Here is a 20,574-nt window from a genome sequence, read left to right on the forward strand (position 1 = left end):
ATACAAGAACTACCCTGGCCTTGGTTCAATTTCTGGATGAATTACCTCTGGAAATGGGTGATAACTCAGTGATAGAGCATATTATTTGCATGCTAAAAGATCACAGGTCTAGTCCCAGGCTTCTCCAGTGCCTGAGAAGAACTCCCCTGTGAATTATCAAAGACTTGCTGCCTGTCAAAGTGGACAATGCTAAACTTTACTAGTTGGTTTCAGTACACAGGATTAGCTTAGGCTACAAGAATTTTCCCATTTTTACTTTCAGGATAAAACAAATTGTTGACAAATATATGCATATCAGAAAAAAATCTTGGAAGCATTTTAGGATGATATAAATTTGTTCTGGGCCTAAGGTAAGTTAACCCAAGGTAAGTTGAATCACACTGTTGGGTGATTCTATAATACCACCATTATGCGGGAACACACATAAATCTGCTTTTGAAGCTGCACATTTTAGATGATGATAGATAATTCTGGACAAGCTGGTTTTAGGGAATAATTACTTAACTTTTTATGGAGGAATCCTCAGTGAGTCCTGTTGAGTTTTGTGGTTCCTCCTCCCGGGTAAGTTCACTTTGAACTTCAAATGGTGTCAGTGGGCATGCAAGTCCCATCTTCTCCCATTAGAGGGAGGGGAAGCATCTGCAGTGAAGAGCCTTTCGATCCATAGACTGGAGATGCTCCACTGACTGAGAATCCTGATCTTTCTGTATCTCTATTCATATGGACAGCCTTCAGGGATAAACAGGGTTCTCTACTGCAGACTCATCCACTCTACATGTAGAAGACAAGGCCCAGCATACCATCCTCCTCATTCCCTGAAATGATCATAGCAGCTTCTTCCTCTGACTTCCTTCTGTTTCAACCACTGGCTTTCATTATTTGCACCTCTTACACTTTGTTTGATTCTTTTTTTGGTTAAACATGGACAATTATTTTAGCAACTGCTTTACTAACCTTCCGTGTTTTCTTACTCTAGAGGTAATTGTAACTTCTTTTAAAGTTAAACTGGAAAAAAAGCAAAATTTATCTTTTGTATCAGTGATCATTCCTGGTAAATCAACCATCTGTTAAGAAAGTTTACAACTGTAAACTGCCCACACTTGCTAGGAGTCGGGCAGCTTGCTCATTCATTTACACTTAGCAACCACAATAGGGACCAGAAAATTCATCATTAAGTGAAGCATCACATGACTGTAGCTAATTTTACATCATTTTTTGTAGGGGTCAGTTAGTCAAACACACAGTCATTAAGTGAATCATGCAGTTCCCCATTGATTTTGCTTGCCAGAAGCCAGCTGGGAAGATTGCAAATGGCGATCACATGACTCTGAGATGCTGCAACCATTGTAAGTGTGAGCTGGTTGCCAAGCACCTGGATCATGATCACATGATCATGGATGGGCTACAATGGTTGTAAGTGTGAGGACCAGTCATAAGTAGCTTTTAGCGCTGTTGTAACTTCGAACAGTGGTTAACTGAGGACTACCTGTAGTGCTTTCAAGTCAGTGTTGACTCCTGGCAACAGCCTGAGAGAGAGGGACTGGCCTAAAGTCATCCAGCTGGCTTTGTGCCTAAGGTGGGACTAGAAATCACAGTCTCCCAGTTTCTAGCCTGGTGCCTTCACCGCACCAAACTTGCTATGTATATATTTAATAAATTATATATAATTTATATAATTATATAAATGATGTGTTCATTAGATACTCCTAATAGTGTATAATTGAGTCAAGAATTAAGTCATGTTATAACAAAACTGTAAATGGCACTGCAGAGATGAATACTTTATAACTACTAGTTTATGTTTTTTTTATTATTTTAGCATCCTATTTTTTAAAATTTTTTTAAGACTCTGACACACATTCCTAGGTTGTAATTCCAAAAGGGAATGGTCTCTTTAAGTTTAAACTACTAAAGATCATTCACAAAAGGTAGACATAAATCAACTGGAGGATATTCAAATCTACAAACTGCTCCCTGATCCAGAGAAGGTTAACTTATGGATTGTGTACAAAATGTCTTAAAGCCAGTAATCCATGGCTCAAAATGTCTGAAAATACACCCTGAAAACAAAACCGTTCCTTTTACTATTTGTTTTGCCCACATCCAAGTTCCCTGGTCATAAGTAAATGCAAGAAAAAAACCTTCACAATGACATCTGTCCGGCACAATAGTTTTCAGCCTTCTTGGAAATAGAGAATTTGATATGTGCCCATATCCATATTGGTAATGCAGTTCAAGGCAGTAATGTATCAGATATTCAGTAAGCATGTGAATTATAAGATTAGTATTAAACTGCTGAAATAAATACTGCCTTATGTCTAACGATTTTCCAGGAAGTTTCATCTACCTAAAGACTTTTTTTTTCCTACCATTACTTCCTATCATGGCAATATAAGTTCTACTCTAGGGGCCAATGAAGTAAATCAAGACTAATGTTTTCCATTAGCAGATAGAAAGTATGTTATGTAAATAAACTCACTAGGTAAAACCAAAGCTTGCTTAATACAGATCAGTTTCATGAAAACACACTTTTCAGTACAGAAGCAGTGTTTAAGGAGTTGCAAAAGGGAAATATCTTCCCATCAATGCATGTTTTGTATCATATACACAGATTACAATCTGCATGGGATGTTGATCATGGCACAGAACTCAGCAGCTGCTGTTACTCAGCACAAATTGTACAAACCTTACTATAGTCATGGTTCTTCCAAAGGTAGCATTGCATTGGGAGCAAATATACAGTCTACAGGATGAAGATGAACAGCTGAGCCCATGGGACCACCCAGCATAGCTCTCATAGAGGAATACTTCAGAGGTAGGCTGCTGATGCTACTCTTGTTCATGTGGAGCATGGTTATTTGCTCACGAGATGGGGGTGGGGAGTGGGGTGGGAGAGAAAGAGAGAGACCAGAAACTTTAAATGGGCTTTGGAAGGCCGGTAATAAATAACAGTCCCAACAAAATGCTGTATGTCCTGGTAAAAAGCCTGAATGTGATAGACATCCAAAGAATGAAGTAAGGGTTCTAACGATTGGGAAAAAGTAGGTAATATAATGTCTTAATCCAAAAACTAGGCAGTACGTGAATAGCCAATATGGGAACATTAAGGTCAGAGATGCTACCTGGAGCCTGGCATTGATGGCTCTACTGTATGGGATATGCAGGTGGTGCAGTCATCCAGTGAAAGCCCTGGGCATGGAGTGGTATACTCTTTCTGTCTGAAAGACTGGTGATCCTTAGTCATGGTGTGAGAGAGTCATAATGACCAACAGCAGGAGGGGGTGAAGCACAATTTCTGCAGCTCCAAATTCACATGCTGCTGTATGAAGCTTTTGAATCCTGCCCAGTATATCAATCAGTCTTACTCAGTAATCTGTTCTCATCAAAGAGAAGGTACCCAATTCCAGCCCTTGCCTCCAGTTTCACTCCACCGGAACAGAGCCAGCATGGCAAAGTAGGACACTGAAAGTTACCATAACTTTGGCTGCTGACTCAGCTGCTTGATGAGCCACATTTAATTCCTACTTGGCAAAACACACTGGCTCTATCTGAAAAATACCATTTCAGCCTACACGGTGTAGCACTGAAAATGCTGGACCAGGACTAGGGAGATGCAGGTACAAGTCCATCTTTAGCCTCTGGTTAACTAAGGGCCCATTGCTATCTCTCAGCCAAACTTACCTCACAGGATTGTTATAAGGAAAACATTGGAAAACAGTATGTTAGCTCCTGGAAGAAAAGTGGGGTATAGTTCTAGCTAATAAAAAGAAACAAAACCAATAAATAATTTGCCAAAGGACAAAATTTATTGTTTAATTCAATTCAATTCAAATTTTACTGATTTGATTTTGAATTTGTTAGAGCTATAGTCCACTTGTCCTCCAGATCAGGTGGGCTATAGATGTGTGCCCATCTTTTAGATCTACACACACACCTCATTTTATTGTGCTTTGCTTTATTACACTTTGCAGATACTGCTTTTTTTTACAAATTGAAGGCTTGGGGTAACCCTGCATCGAGCAAATCTACTGGCATCATTTTTCCAACAGCATTTGCTCACTTTGTGTTGCTGTGTCACATTTTGGTAATTCTCACAATATTTCAAACTTTTTCATTATCATTATACTGAAATTAACTGAGATAGAATTATGACTTCCTGAGGGCTTAGATGACGATTAGCATTTTTTAGCAATAAAGTATTTTTTAATTAAGATATGTACATTGTTTTTTAGACATAATGCTATTACACACTTAACAGACTACAGTACAGTGTAAATGTAACTTTTATATGCACTGGGAAACCAAAAAAAAATTGTGTGGCTTGCTTTATTGTGATATTTGTTTTACTGTGGTGGTCTAGAACCAAACCCACAATATCATCAAGGTATCCCTGTATAATTGTGGCTTTCTCACAATACTTGGGTATCTACCTAGAAATGTCAGTATGCAGTTAGTTGTGGCCATTCACTGAACACATATTAGGGATGTCCATTCCTTTGAGTTTTTATTTGAGATATCTCCCTTTTGCTATCCTGGAATATAAAACTAATTATATTTTAATATAGTAGATAAGTACAATGACTGTTTCTTCACCATAGCTACAAAGAGAAAATAAGAGTCGTAAGCAAGATGTGATTGAATGGAATTCCTTCACTGGCACTTGTTTGGAGTAGAATAAAGAACAGGAAGTAAACACACAATATGTAGCTTAAAATCAAAGCCTGTCAGCTATGGGTTGCCAGAAGTAATAACCTGAGGTAATACTATTTTGGGTTCAAACCTCCAGCTGACCTGCTGTTATCTTGCAAGCGAAACATAGACTGCAAGCCATATATGGAAGTTGTTGAGCATCCATCAAGTTTCATGAACAAACTTTCATTCATTGTGTTTTGTCATAAAATGTAAACATATAACCCATATCACTCATAGTGTTCAGATATAACTATTATTTATCATTGAACATACAGCAATCCTGAAAGATTAAAGAAGAACCATTCCTCAGTGAAAGAACACGTTTTGCATTCAAATGATTCTATAAGATCACTGTCTGAAGTCCTGGAATCTCAATATCTAGGTACTGAGAGCTAGATAGCCATCAGTTAATTTTAAAGAAGATATATTTAGTTAGCTTTTCCCAACCTAACACTCTGAAAGTATACTGGACTTCAGCTACCTTTATCCCCAAGCCTATATAACATTGGCTGAAGAGTCTAAGAGTTGTACTCAATACATACAGAGGGCACCAGATTGGAGAAAGCTGCCTTAAGTAACCATTAGTTAACACTGGCTGGATCTTGCACAAAAAGGATCACAACATATGATTACAAGGTTAGACAAGTTTATTTGTGGAGTCCTTGGTTTATTATATATATTTATATTTAAATTTATAATTATATATATAAGCCAAGTATATTTTGTCAGATTTGGTTCCTACTGAACAGTTACTTCAAGGAGTCTATTACATTTTTCTTTTCCTTAAAATCTGACTACAAAAAAAAAAATTAAGACACGTTGTATCACGAAGCAGGAAACTATATTGCAGATTTCTGTCATTTTAAACTGAGGGTGATGAAAGACATTTCAATCCTTCCTATTAGCTGCTTCTGAGGGAGATTGCTGACTTGCACTCAAGCATTTACTGCAGTAGTAGAAGCAATCATGTTCAAATTTATTACTTTTCTCTTAATAAAAAACAGCATTAAAAACTATCATGTAGAAAGTAGAATGCTCTCAAGGGAAGATTTAGCTTCTGTTTATATGCTGAATGGGTGGGAAATATATTCAAGTAAGGAATTTAGTATTCAGAGCAACATCAGTTGAAGGGAATATACATGCACGCACGCACACACTTGTATTTGACAGTGTTAATATCAACTAAAGTTATGTAAGCTCTTTAGAAGCTTACTTATATTGGGAGATGCATGGTAACTTTCCATTTTAGCAGAAATTTGATAATATATTCATTCCTTTTTCTAATAATGCTCCTATTATTATCGTTAAGTTCCTGCATTTCAGCCTGAAATACAGGCTTGAAAATAATATATCAAAATGTATCTTCTAGCTTACTTGGAGCAGTTTCTTTTAGAAGCTCAAGTTCACCAGATACAGCTATTTTCATTGTTGTGGCTTAGTAGAAAATAATATCTCAGATCCAGGACTGACCTTCCATGAAAAATTCCCTTGCTGCTGGAAGAACAAGGCCAGAGACTCATTTCCTTCCCTCTTCTCTCCCACTTACAGTTCCTTATCCATTATGAATAAAATGTTCCAAAAAATGTTTTTTAAAACTTCTGTATTTTGCAAGTTGAACCCATGAAGTCAGAAGTAGATATCCCTGAATTCAATGGAGATTGTGGAGTCCTTGGTGCTCTCTGAGCTTGGTTGTTGAGAGCACTGATTATTCCACAGTTCAACCCTGAGCTACACATATTCTCTTCCATTGGTCAATAGTTTAATAAACTGAATGATGATAGATAGATAGATAGATAGATAGATAGATAGATAGATAGATAGATATTTTAAAATATGTTTATAATGCTGTTATATACTGAGGTTGCATGTCTTGGGCAAGAATTGTTCCACAGAGGGGACAAAGCTGCCATATCAACTGTTACTGTAATTTGTGTGCATAGCACATCCTACTACAACACATTTGTCTGTTTTCTTTGTGTGTGCTCTCTTTTTCTAATATAATTTTATTAATAATTACAATTACAAAGATAAAAACTAATACAAACTAAAAAAAAGAGAAAAATATTGCAGAAAAGAAAAAAATAGAAAGAAAAATAGAAAAGAAAAATATAGTAAAGAAAAAGAAAAGAAATATAAAGAAATGACTTCCCCCTTCATCACAACTAATTTTAGTAACTTATCATCCTCTCTTAAAATACAACAAATGATCTTGTCTCCCCATATCCCATCTCTTATCTATAAACAAATCCTTAAAGCCTCGTCATTTCAGTCCTGATCAACAAAAGTCCATTAAGCTTTACCAGAGATAACGTATCTATTTTAATTTTGATAAAATAAGCCAATTTTATATCCCTTCCCTTTACTTTTAACAATCTTGATCTTTAGTCGCTTCAAATAACGTCCTACAATTTGATTTCTTTCCATTTTTTCTTTGTCCCTACTCACAAAATTTTTCACAGCTTTAACAAGCCTCTTTTGTAAATCCAATATAGGAAAATTGTCCAGGTCACTCTCTTGGTTTGTTATTTGTATATCCCTTTTAATTATTAAGATATCAGCCAGTTTCTTTTTTTATGTCCAGTGTAGCATTTTTTCCCATATCATTCTTGTAGCCTGTCATTTTTAAATCCACATTCAGATCAGTCTCAATCTTTTCAGGTAAAACTTGTTCCTCTTTCATAACATTCTTTAAACACAGTCCGTCTATAGAGGCAGACACTCTTAAAATTAACTTCTGGGTCCATTGTTCAAAAATATCCTTCAGTATGTCCAATGTTAAAGTATTTTGCTTCATTCTGTATTAGTAAGTCAAATGTTGTTCTTCTTTCATTGTAATCTTTAGCTCCTTCTGGTTCCCTCTAGTGCCCAACCTTCAAAGTCTCATCCTATCTTTTTTTTTTTTTTTTAAAGAGAATTCAAAACAAAAGTATTTTCCCATGGGAAGGATTTTTGATAATTAATTCCAAAATCTTATTTCAAATCCATCTGGGCCCTTAGTCCATTTATAACTTTGCAAAAACAAAGTTCTAATCATCCTTTTGCTGTTTATTCAAAGATAGATACATAGATATCCCCTTAAATTTGTATTTAAAACGTCTTTCTCTAAGGATTGAAGGAAACTTATCCGGTGTTTTCAGACTTGTCAATCCAAAAATTCCTAATAGCTAAAAACCAGTTAACAAGCAATTTCCAAAAGTGATTAGAAAAAGAAGTATGTGAACCCAGAGTCCTTAAAGGCACCAACCATGTTTGAGCAAGGTAGCTATTCTCTTGATTCCCAGAGCTCTAAACTTGCCGGAGACTGCTGTCTTGAGGTCTCCTCATGAGAAGCAACTGTATGGAGCACTTGTGGGCGATCTCAGGTCATCTGCTTGTCTGGAGAGGAATTACAAAGTGGTCATCAGCTCTGCTTTTAGCAGAGCCATTGTCAGTTTGCAATTTCTTCCCCAGAAGTCCTCTTTGTGTGTGTTCTCTGCAGCTTAGTATCATATTACAAAAACAGTGAAGCAGGGGTTTTTTTTTTTTTTTGCAACCCTGTCTTTTTCATAAATGTGATAGTTTCCCAGGAGTTGTCACAAAATGGATCCCATATTTTAGAACAGGAACCTATACTAAGCTAGTATACCTTATACTGAGCTAGTCCCCTGGGCCATTTAGCTCAATACTGTCTACATCCCTTGCCAGCAGCTATCCAGGATTTCAGACTGGAGTCTTTCCTAGTCCTTCCTGGAATGACCAATGTGTAGGATAATATCACTGAGTCTTGTCTTTCTCTTCATTGTGGAAATTTTGATCACTATTCTGTAGAGTGTCACAGTGGATCTAGTGGGGAGTGTCTTCTACAATAAGAAATGGCTAGACTTCTCTGCAGCTTGGAGCTTACTTGACATTGCTCATTTCTTTCTTCTCAGATAGCATAATATGCTTGCATTACTGAAATTTTACACTGGACATGTAACTTGCATGTTCGCTCTGGAACTGTGTATTTTGTGCCTGGATGCACATTTATTTCTTTTTTAAAAAACTAGGACTACCAGTTCTGGGCTGCAAATTCTTGATGATAGCAAAGAGTTTTCTGTATCTCTTTGCTGCCATCTCATAGTAATCCAGATTTTGTTAGTCTGGCTCTCTAAAATAAGTGTTGACAACACTAGGGAATACATCTATTGTATTGGATAGTTCTAGTCACCAAGCAATCTGGGCACCAGGTCTGTCCAATTTGGTATACTAGGTTTCTCTCTCCTTCCTTCTTCTCTTCTCTCGGGGATCCACAGCATCCCATATGTGAATGTACTCATTAATTTGTAAATTAGGGTCTCATTTTGTTATTCCATTACAAATGTACTGAAACCAATACTACTGCTTTTAGGGTTTTTTTGTTCTTTTTGAGTTTAATGAGGAGAAGAAGTAAAATGCATTAGAAATCCCTCCGAGTAATCAGGGATGTTGAAACATACTAGTTTGGATCCAACAAGGTCCCAGCAGTAGCAGTAGTCATCTGCTGATATAGGAGTACTTTAATTCTCCCCCACTGATGATACATCTGTAGTCCTTCACACAGTATCTAACACTGTTCCATATGGTACCAGGTCTATCAGGAACACTTTTTCAAAGGATGCAGAGACAGTAACAAGAAGGTGTTGAAAAAGCTTTTTTTTTTTTTTTTTGGCAAACAAAATGCCATTAAACTGCCAAATTAGTCTCTCTCTCATGATATGAAGCTTAATGATACCACCTAGTCATGAAACATTACTTCTGGCATAAGCTTCAACTGGATCAATATACACTTTTTCAAGTGTTAATCCTATTTTCTACCTTCCCAAGTAGCTGCATTTGGCTTGTTGTTCACCTTAGTATCTTATAAGTGATTTCAGACCAAGATTTCATTATTCACAATATGCCCCCAAATACTTTTTTCAGGATCAAGGGTTTGGTTATGCTAACAATTAAAATTGTAATGGTTTTACATGATACATCTAAATAATAACGTTTCTGGTAAAATTCTGTTATTGACCCAAGGTGTGCCACTATGCTATGGTAATTATAATTTCATCTCTATATCGATTTTATTACGTCATCTGCATACTTTCCTCCCTAAAACATGTAACCACTAAATTCATTAGTGAACTAGTGAAACATAAGATTACTTGAAAGTCAGTCTTTGACCACCCATTTCAAAACAGAAATAAACATTAAGTAAATTTTGGCCTGAAGTTATTATGAACCTTATAATAATGCAGTACAAATTAAAATGTGCAGTATGATACATAACAAACCCAAAAGTATATTGCTATTGCCATGCAGTGCAATTTAGCTAAATGGGGGCAGTTAAAATCTAATGTTTATTTGATGGGATTGATTTTGAACTTGGAAGAAGCCACAATTCAATGTTACACATAATTAATTAATTATTAATTAACATTACTTTCCTATGAAATTTAGAAGTTTGAATTAAAATACAGAAAAAACTGCTAATAGATATAGCAGTCATTTTCTCATTAAATGTAAGATCAATAAGGCAATGTTCAGATATCAGAATGCTTACAAACTTAATATAAACTCTCCAGAAGATGAGATCTATTCTTTTTTATTGAGACCTTCAATAACACAGTAAGTTTTTAATCTTCAAAAAATGGACAAAAGATGTACTGTTGGGCTTCCAGAGATTACAAAATATTGTTTATCTCTAATCAGGCAAAAAAATATGAGAACTATTCAATATTGATGGGCTTCCTGAAACTTCACCCTAAGTGGCTTGCAATAGCCATGTATGGCTATACTTTCTCTACAGAAGAGGGCACTGAAATTCTGATTTTTTCATTTGAAAAACCTACTAAAAGCCTCTATAATTCTGTAGTAATGACTTGTCTGAATTTTAAATCACAAATTATATTTTTCTATTGAGTTTATGCAGCAGTCATTGTTGCTAGCATTCACTGCCCAGAAAGCAGTGACGTAGTGGTTAAGCCATCAGGCTAGAAACTGGGAGACTGTGAGTTTTAGTCCCGCCTTAGGCACGAAGCCAGCTGGGTGACCTTGGGCCAGTCACACTCTCTCAGCCCTAGGAAGGGGGCAGTGGCAAACCACTTCTGAAATCTTTGCAAGAAAACTGCAGGGGCTTGTCCAGGTAGTCGCCAGGAGTCAACACTGACTCAAAGGCTGCCCCCCCCAAAAGATAGGTCTCTTATATACTGAAGAACAAACAAGCTTATGCTGCATTTGTAACCATTAACCCTTCAAATTCACAAAATGTCATGTATACCAAATCATGATTTTGCATGCTAATTTTTAAGTACTCCCATCACAGAAACAGAGAGCCAATTTGGTGTAGGAGTCAAGGCGCCAAGCTAGAAACCAGGAGACTCTGAGTTCCATTCCCATCTTAGGCACAGACCCAACTGGGAATTCTCTCTCTCAGCCCTCAGAAGGAAGCAAGGGCAAACCACTTTGAAAATCTTGCCAAGAAAACTGTGTGAACTTGTCCAAGCACTCACCAGGACTCAAGACTAACTCAAAAATGCCCCTGCCCCCCAGATCACACGAAATACCCAACAAAAATATAATTAAATAAAGGTTTAGAATATCCCTCATGACAAATACACCCAATTAATTGGATAATGTTATGTATTTGTACATGAATGAGAATCATTGGTTTAATTAAAACTAATATTTGTTTCTTTTCTTTTGTTTCCAATCACCAATACCATATCTAGTGTTTAAATTAATGGCAAGAATGTCATACAGCAGGATACCAAATATGCAATTATTATTTTTTATTTCTGTCCATTTAACTTCACAATCAAATCTACTTATTATTAAACTAAGTTGGCCATATATTACAGATTCTTAAATTGACATGGCCATTTATGATACATCAGTATTTTCTACCAGCTTCATTCATACTGGAATTTTTGGCTAGACCTGCCATATGAACACTGCATTCAAGCATCATGGCAAGCCAAAATTCCCCTCCCACCAATCAGCATTGCCAGGAAACCACAGATGGCCCTATGTATGATTTGCTAGCTTATCATCCAAACCAGAGTGCTCCATTTGGAACAAGCCAGAGAAAAAAGCTACTCAAGACAACAGAACAATGTCTTTCAAGCACAACCATGTCTATATCCAAAGTATCTTCACAGACAGAATACCCTTTATGTGGATACAGCTGATACTGTTGTGTTTAAAATCAGAAACTTCTCAACACTGCCAGTTTGTTTTACAAATGAAATAGTTTATTGGATTCTGTGCAGAAGGAAACTCTGTTTGCATAAATCAATGGTATTTATGTAAACAAACAGTTTATTTGGTAAGCAACATATTTATGCCTTTAGAAATATGTAAAGTTAGCATATGGAAATTCATCCACTATATAAGTAGTACATCTGTGTAATTGGTTATTTTTAAACAACTAATGTTTAACAAAACAATACTGTCTCATATTTATCAGTTGAAACTATTCCGCATATATGAAATGCTATGTTTCATATAACATTTTTACTTGTTATTTATAACACAATCTTAAAAGTTCCAATGTACACCATTCAGGATTTATCCAAGAAGCCAACTATAAATACCTTTTTAATCCATGGGGTACAGGCTACTAGTGGTGTTCAACCCACTTTGAATGCAAACCACCTGAGTCGAAACCACCCCATCTGAGTTTAAAACGGTTCTGTCAAATTCATAACAACTGTTCCAACACTTTGCAAATGATTCATGCTTTGAATGCAATGTGATTTCAAAACTTTGTATACCCCTACATGTCATTTTTAGCAAGTTACACAACAAACCATCACCTAGGTTAATAGCTGTATTTGGTACATGCTTATCTCTCGAAACTCATATACAATCTACATCCATTTATGAATGAGCAAATGTAACTAATGAATAGAGATACTAAGGTAGTGAAATAAATATGCAAGGAGGAGTAAAATCCAACAGAACAGGGTTTTCTTCTCTCCCTCCACCCCGTAACATCCCACTGTTCTGCTTCAGAATGCTCCCAACTATCAGATACTTTATCTCTAAGTTAACTATATATTTTTTCAAGAGATAATGAACTTGACAGCCCTGTTTACACTCTGAAATTGCACCACGTTAATATAGCTGATACACAGTGCATGATGAAAAAAACAAGAAAACAGGATTACAGGACTGAAAATAGTAATTTTAGTTCAAATTAGGCCAAAAAAGTTTGAAATTATCACTTTCTAAACACAATGTCCATAAATCATTATGAAAAAGGTATGTGCATAGCAAGAATTAAGGAAGCCATAACATGATTTAAAACTGAAAATACAATCTGTTTTGCTTCCAATTGCATGCAATTTGCAATTCATAACTGACATTTCAGTACAGATTCACTCAAAGTGATATATTTATATAGTACTATTGCAAAGAGGTACATTGTGACAAGATTAGCAACAATTCTTAAAATAACAATTATTTAAGAATCATAGTGTTACCTAAGGCAATTATTTTGCACACTTTTAACATCTACTTGGAAAGATCTAAAGGGAAAATAATTGACTTCGCTAATTTTACCCTTGATAATTATAAAATAGCTCTGCATTTCATTATAACTGCAAATTTTCACATCTAATTGTCAGCCTTGATAGAAATAGGATAAATGCATTGTAAAAAAGCTCTGACAATTAGCTATAAGATCATGATATAATCAATTTTGGACTTATAGTGCAAAGTAACACTAGAAATCTTAGATGTATATTATACTATTTACAATAATAGTCAATAAACAAATATGTGCTTATTCACTCACTGTAATCTCTCATGGCTAGCATTGTTACTAATTAGTTAACACATTATTTAAATGTATTTACTGTCCTTGTTAACAGATTGCAAAATATAGGTATGGCATTTGGTATAGTAAGATTCAAAAGATCAGAACACTTAATGAAACAGAACTTTCATGAATTTATCCTGTAAGATTTCTCCAAGTGCAGTAAAGAAAGCAGTCGTCAGATCCTGATTAACAGCCATTTTAAAGATAAAATTCCAGTGTGAGCAATATAGAATGATGAACAAAAAACAATGAAGATATATTCTATGGCCCTGTGTGCAAAGAGCAGTGCAGGTTTCTGTTTTTTTATATCTGTCTGTAATATGTTAAAACCAAATTTTCTTAAGTGGGGAGCGCATGGTATCAATTTTATCTCTTACAGGTCCCCAACTTAAGACTGAAGTTCTTCAGGGATTATAAATAACAAATGGGAAAGGCAAGCAGGATGCAGAAAAGATGTTGAAGAATAGAAGCATTAAAAGATAACGAGTATAACTCTCAAATTCATGACTATCCATGTTATGTAGCTGAACACTTAAGAAATTGTGTCATCAGATTTAAGGGTTTTAAGAATCAGCTGTTTTATAGGCAGAATACTGAGCTATGTGGAAAAATTCAAGGCATTCAATCTTATGAGAGAATCAAGTTCAGTGTGTATAGGATTGCAGTTGTAGTACTATCCAGAAGGCTTCTTTTAGAAGGAACTAATCATGACAATAAAGCCCCTTGTAGTAAGTGACTATTTACACAATTTGTTATTCCTTGGCATAGTGTGATTTGAATTATGTTACTGCTATATTTTATTACCGTATTCATGTTTACCCAACTAGAATGTACACAGCTTAAGAGTTGGTTGCAACTGAGGTGGTTGCAACTGAGGTGGCATATAAACCTAAGTAATTAAGAAAGTAAGTAAATAAATATAATTAATGAGTTAGTACACTGGCTGCACCTACATTTTACATGGCAAGAAAAATAATGGAGAAAGAATTTCATGGCTTTTGATAACATATTTGTACAATAAATACAAAAATTAAAAAGGTATCTTTTACAATACCAAATCAATCTGTCAAGCATTTTATAGCTTATGTTGCAACTTTCAAACTTTTAAGACATGAGAGAATGAGCTGATAAATAAACTGACTGGATTCCACTTAGGTTATATAGAAGTTATTTAAGTATTTAGGTGTCAAAAGTAGGAACAAAGTGATAATATGTTTTGGCATAACTTTCAGAACAGGCAGCTTAATTAGTTGAGAAGTCAAGTAATTCTGTTAGGTCACTGTGTTTAAGTCTGAATTGTGGCAAGCTAAAAATAATTACATCTTTTGCCTAGATACAGTACTTGATAACAGAGTAACAAAAAGCATGTCTACTTTATTGAGATTTATGGCTATTCCTCTCCCTAAAAAGATTCGGTAACAAGCCAATTCACACAATATATGTTTGACGATACCTGCAAAAAATATGTTTATGGACTATAACTTGGGTATGTTAAATGAAACAGACAGCATGGCCTACGATTCCTGTGATCATTCTTCTTATAAAAATCCTATTCTACTAATGAACGTTTGCTGCCAACCTACCAGTATTCACTTGTTCCACATGTTTACATTTTTCCATGAGAAAAGATGCTCAAGGATGAATCAAAACTGCTGTAATTCATGTACTTTAATTCACTTTTTCTACTTACAGCAGGATAGATCTTCCTACTAATCTCGCCAGTGATTCTTTGAGAATCAGTTTAAGAAAAAATTTCATAGTATAAATTTTATATATTTAGTTCATCTGACATAGCTGACACTTCATATCTAGTAAAATTTCAGATGGGGAAGCATGTACAATTTCAAGTGACATCTCATGCCTCAAAGGACAAAGATTTCTAACAAAATAAGCTCACACAAAGCAGCAGCAGAACAGCTTTAAAACAACAGAAATCACATTACTATACCTTAGTGTTTTGCAGCTGAGCAAGGCTTGTGCAGGCATTTGCTAGAAGAAAATCACCACTCAGGACAGCCATTTTATTTCCAAACTGCATGTCTTTCAATGCTCCATCTGAGGATGTCAGTTCAGCAATGTTTACTATTCCGCGATGCACAAGGAAAGCTGTGTGGATCAACTCTGTGATCTCTGCAAGAGTTCGTTGGCTTTAAAGTAAAGATCAGACATAGTTCAATCAGTTGCAGAACCACTGCACGATTCACAGGTATTATAAAAAAAACTTTGAGCAGAACTGGATATTTATCAGTGTAAATGTAACATTCCCTCTGTTTGGGCCTATCTTGCCCAACTGTCTCCTTTGATTACATTTCTTTCTATCTGAAGTAGAATCTTTATTTCTTGAAAAACCTGAAACAGAAAATGGTGTTAAAATCCTTCCTCCATTCTTCAGATGTGGACTGACAATTTTAATACAACAGCAATTATTAAGAAAAAACTAAAGAAATAAATTTACCAAATTAAAACAATCTCATGTGCATATCATCATTTTGTATCATATTTCAGTAGTAGTAGTTCTGATTCAATAGCTAGGGGTAGTATTGCCATGTATCAAATTATGGAGGTACATATGGTGGTATGTGACAGAAACATTCTAGTCAATGTTAAACTTTGCTGTCTTCCAGGATGAGATAGAAATACAAGCCATCTATATTATAGAACAGAAAACTGCATTCTGCTACAACCCAAGGTCTAAGGAAGGGTTAATATATTCTACTGTTGATGGGGTGAGGGGGAGTAGAGAGAGACTAACAAGGCATCCTGATGCTCCTGCTGTCATTGTCAGGGCAGTCCTCCCAGGAAAATGTCCATATCAATTCAACTTATCAGATGGACAGCTGATCAACATTAAACAGATTTGCTCTGGGCAGACTGAGCTGAATACCTGCCATGAATAGCAAATGAGAGCCCTCTGGTCTCAGCAACTGAGATCTGCCATTTCTGACTTCTGCAGATCCAAGGGCATATGGGGATCTCTAGTGATGAGGACATAAAGCTGCAGCTTCCTCAACAGATAGCTCGTTTTTCCCATCGAAGGTACACATTAATATCCTGAGGAGAACAGGCTCTTTTTTTTTTTGACCTGCAACACCACCCTTAGTTATTGAACCCAAACTGCTACTGTTCTTTTTCTTCCGTTATTAAGCTTTTAATGAAGAAAACAAAATCGTCTCTGTACAGGTCATCATACAAAGCTTCAAGAGATATATCAATGTAATATTTTCCAAGTCTCTCATTCCATTTTACCCTTCCTTCCTGTTTACTCTCCAAATAGTACCTATAACATTTAGCTAACCACATTACAATTCCTCTTCAGGTTCCATTATTTTTAAATGAAACAGCATACAATTATGGTAAAGTCTGAAATTATTAAATAGCTCTAGGCAATTTCCAAAGATTTGGAGATCTCCTACAGAACATCAGAACAGCGGATTTTTTTTCAGCAGTTCAGTTCAGATTAATGTTTTAAGAAAAACATTTCCATATAAATCCTGGAGCATTCAAATAATTAATAATTATCTAATTAAATGACTTTTAGGCAGCCTTTTGTCCCTTGCACTTATTTCATTTCAAAATTAATAACTGCATCAGATACTTCCAGTAGCTTTACCCTTATGTCTTTTCCGATGTAGAATAAACAGTCATCATCAAATCATATATGTGATTCCTAGGCATTAATTGCACAGGCAACAGTCCTACTAAAATAACTTTTGCCTGATATACTACTATACAATGAATCTGAATTAATATCTGTACACAGAGAGTGCCAAAAATAGTGTGTTGAAGGAACATGACAAGATTTAAACACAAACAAAAACACAGCTAACTTTCTGCATTTAAAATCAAACTATTAGCTTCTATTATCTCATAGTCATTATTTAAAATTAACTGATCATTATTTTGACATTTAAAAAGCTGCAATTAGCCTACAGAAGACTATAGCTTCAAGAATTGCCTGAATATATTCACCTTGTTCATCTTTACTGCACAGGCCAAGTTTAAGAGATTTTAGTCCCATTTTTACATTTCACTGAGCAAAGAAGTATTGATAAGAAATAAAACACCACTGACAATTCAGCCTGTGCTTGTATTTTGAATATCTAAAATGGAACAGAGGGAAAAAAACAAACTTCTCCTTGCCTCTCCCAGCTTAAATCCCATCTTTGGAAAAAGGCAGGAACTTTAAACATTTCCAGAATATCTAGAGTCACCATCCAGCCTACAGGCCCCCAAATCTACAGTAAATAGTTCCTAGTTATCGAAGGCTTTCACAGTTCTGCTGCTGTCTGTGCTCCTGCCCTCTGAAGATGCCGGTCACAGATGCTGGCGAAACGTTAGGAAACAAAACTTCCAGAACACGGCCACACAGCCCGGAAGACCCACACCAGTTCCTAGTTAAAATGGAAAAATGGCCATGGTCCATTGTCACTTTCTTGCCTGTTTGTTCACTTTCACTATGGAAAATGGAAAATGAGAAATTAATGGAACAAGGTCTTCTGCTACATATGATGTACCATTTTGAGAAAAAGATCCAAAGATTTTTCTTTCACAGCATTACTGAGCATTCAGCTTCAATTAAAAATGTTTTATTTTGATTAATTTTTGTGTTTATCCAAACAATAAATAACTTGTGACATATACTTCTACCATTAGGTAAGGAAACATACTTATGTATGAAAACTATGGCTATAGATACATATTGAGAGACAAAAGGAAAGAATCACTTAGAAAATGCAGCCTGTAATAATCCGTCACTGATAGATATTAGAGTTCTCTCAATATTTATTCCCGCTTGAAGAGCCCTGTCCTGTGGTCAGTACCAGGTTATGTAGTAATCAATGGGCATTGATAACAGCAATAATCAAATCATATGGTTATGTCGGGGGACGCGGTGGCGCAGCAGCTTAATGACGCTGAAAGTTGCCGGCCAGAAATGGCTGACGCTTCGGCGGTTCGAGTCCAGCCTTCGCGCTAAACAGGGTGAGCTCCTGTTTCCTCCCCAGCTCCTGTCAACCCAACAGGTCGAAAACTCACGTGAGTAGATAAATGGGTACTCTCACTCCGGTGGGAGGAAAAATGCTGGCGGCGCCTTGCACAGGAGTCAGGAGCAGCTGCCGGTAAGCGCGAAACTGCGCTCACCCGAAAAAAAAGGGCGCGAAGCAACGGAAACCCCGCCTCCTGCGCTCGCCACCTGGGCTCTGCTCTAGGAAGGAGGCTCTGGCAAACCACTTCCGAAAACAATTGCCTTGAAAACTGCAAAGGACTCGTCCAAAGCAGTCACTGCAGAGTCGGTAACGACTGAGCGCAGACAAAAAAAAAAAAAAGGTTATGTCAGCATGCATTCTGGAAATTTCATTACAGTGTACAACAAAATGAATAAAAATAAACAAATAATTAAAAAATAAGTTGAGACGAACAACTTTATAATTTTATAATGTTTTCAAATACAGTGGTACCTCGGGATACGAACTTAATCCGTTCCGTGACTCTGGGCGTATCCCGAGTTGGTCGTAACCCGAAGGAAATTTCCCCATAGGGTTCAATGTAATTCCGGTTAATCCGTTCCGCCCTCCGCCCGAATTTGGTCGCAACCCGAGGCAATTTCCCATAAGGTTCAATGTAATTACCGTTAATCCGTTCTGGCGTCCACGGACCACACGGAAAGCGGCCGGGCGCGGCGTGGTGCGGCGCGAAAATGGCCGGGTGCAGCGCGGCGCGGCGTGAAAACGGCCCGGCGTGGCGCGAAAACGGCCCGGCGCGGCGCGGCCCAAAAACGGCCCGGCCCGGCGCGGCGTGAAAACAGCCCGGCGCGGCGCGAAAACGGCCGCGGACCATGCGGCAGGGCCGGAAAAACAGCCGCGGACCACGTGGCACGGGCGGAAAAATGGCCGCGGACCACGTGGCACGGGCAGAAAATGGCCGCGGACCACGTGGCACAGGCGGAAAATGGCTCGTACCCCGAGGCGGAGTTCGCAAACCGAGGTAAAATTTTGGGGCCAGAGCTGGTCGTAACCTGAAAAATTCGCAAGCAGAGGCGTTCGTATCCCGAGGTATCACTGTACTGGATGCCTACATATATTTTTTAAAAATAATCTTACTAGTAAAACTAAAATCTTATTTTATTGAAACATACATATAGGGATCAAATCCAACACCTCTGAGTTTGGATGTTCCTGTTTCAGAAGTCTCCTCAACCAACTCTTCTCCCATACAAGCAGAATTATGCATGTAACCACAGCATATTGTGTGTGCTGTATATATTCAAAACACAGTATTTACTAACTAATGTAAACACTACCGAGGGTGGAAGATCTGTAATATTTATGTTATTTGTGTTCATTATTCAAATAATTTTGTTAATGTTAGCATGTATTAGGTTTTAGTTTTATGAAAAAGGTAACTTATGTTCTGAAGCATGTCTTTTTCTCCCAGAACATTCCATTCCCCCCTTCAGTGGGCCCATTTCGGGGCCAGATGGCATCTCAAACATCAAAAACGACTTCAGGTCCCAGATGATAGACTTCCAGTAATGAGCAAGCAATCCCTGGAACATTCAGGTCAGCTTATTCCAAGTGGGGAGAGGGGGGGACAAAGTACTCCACACATAAACTACTTCATTCTGGATAATTCTATTAGTTGCATTCTCAAGTGGGTCTTTTTGAAAAAGCATTACTCAGTATTTCTACTAGACTGTATCAGGCTTGGACCAACTGTCATTTTGCTCCTCTCCCCAGAAATTAGCTCCAACTGCAATTCCACTAGAATATTGTGCAATCATTATGTAAATACTAGTTGTTCAATTTGCTTGGTTTCCTTTTCCTTCCCTATCCATTTTTCCTTCTGCATTGTAACTATTAATTGTATCTTCTACAGATGTGAAGTGGGCATATATAAAAATTTCTAGAAAGTTTAAAAGGAGTAGGTGCTTACATGAAGTCTAAATAACATTGAACTAATGTAATGAAGGAACATAAAATTGATTTTCTTCACTAGGGGCCCAACTTATTGCACAAGAACTCCAGATCCTGGTATGCTATTAGAGCAGGCAAGGACTTTTCAGCTCACTAGATGGGTGG

The 20,574-nt window shown here is 36.8% G+C and overlaps 1 protein-coding gene across 1 annotated transcript in view; it reads right to left on the bottom strand.

Moving 5' to 3' along the window:
* The window catches only part of PDSS2 (decaprenyl diphosphate synthase subunit 2), an 85,635-nt gene that overhangs the window by 35,436 nt on the left and 29,625 nt on the right, over nt 1–20,574 (bottom strand). Inside the window, exon 3 of the mRNA XM_088139009.1 lies at nt 15,447–15,645. Within this exon, the coding sequence (XP_087995135.1) occupies nt 15,447–15,645 (199 nt within the window). The remainder of the gene's footprint in view (nt 1–15,446; nt 15,646–20,574) is intronic.

Source organism: Python bivittatus, unplaced genomic scaffold, assembly GCF_059951505.1.
Source record: "Python bivittatus isolate LINGU-HERP-01145 unplaced genomic scaffold, Pbiv_v1 ctg000020_np1212, whole genome shotgun sequence".
Lineage (NCBI taxonomy): Eukaryota > Metazoa > Chordata > Lepidosauria > Squamata > Pythonidae > Python > Python bivittatus.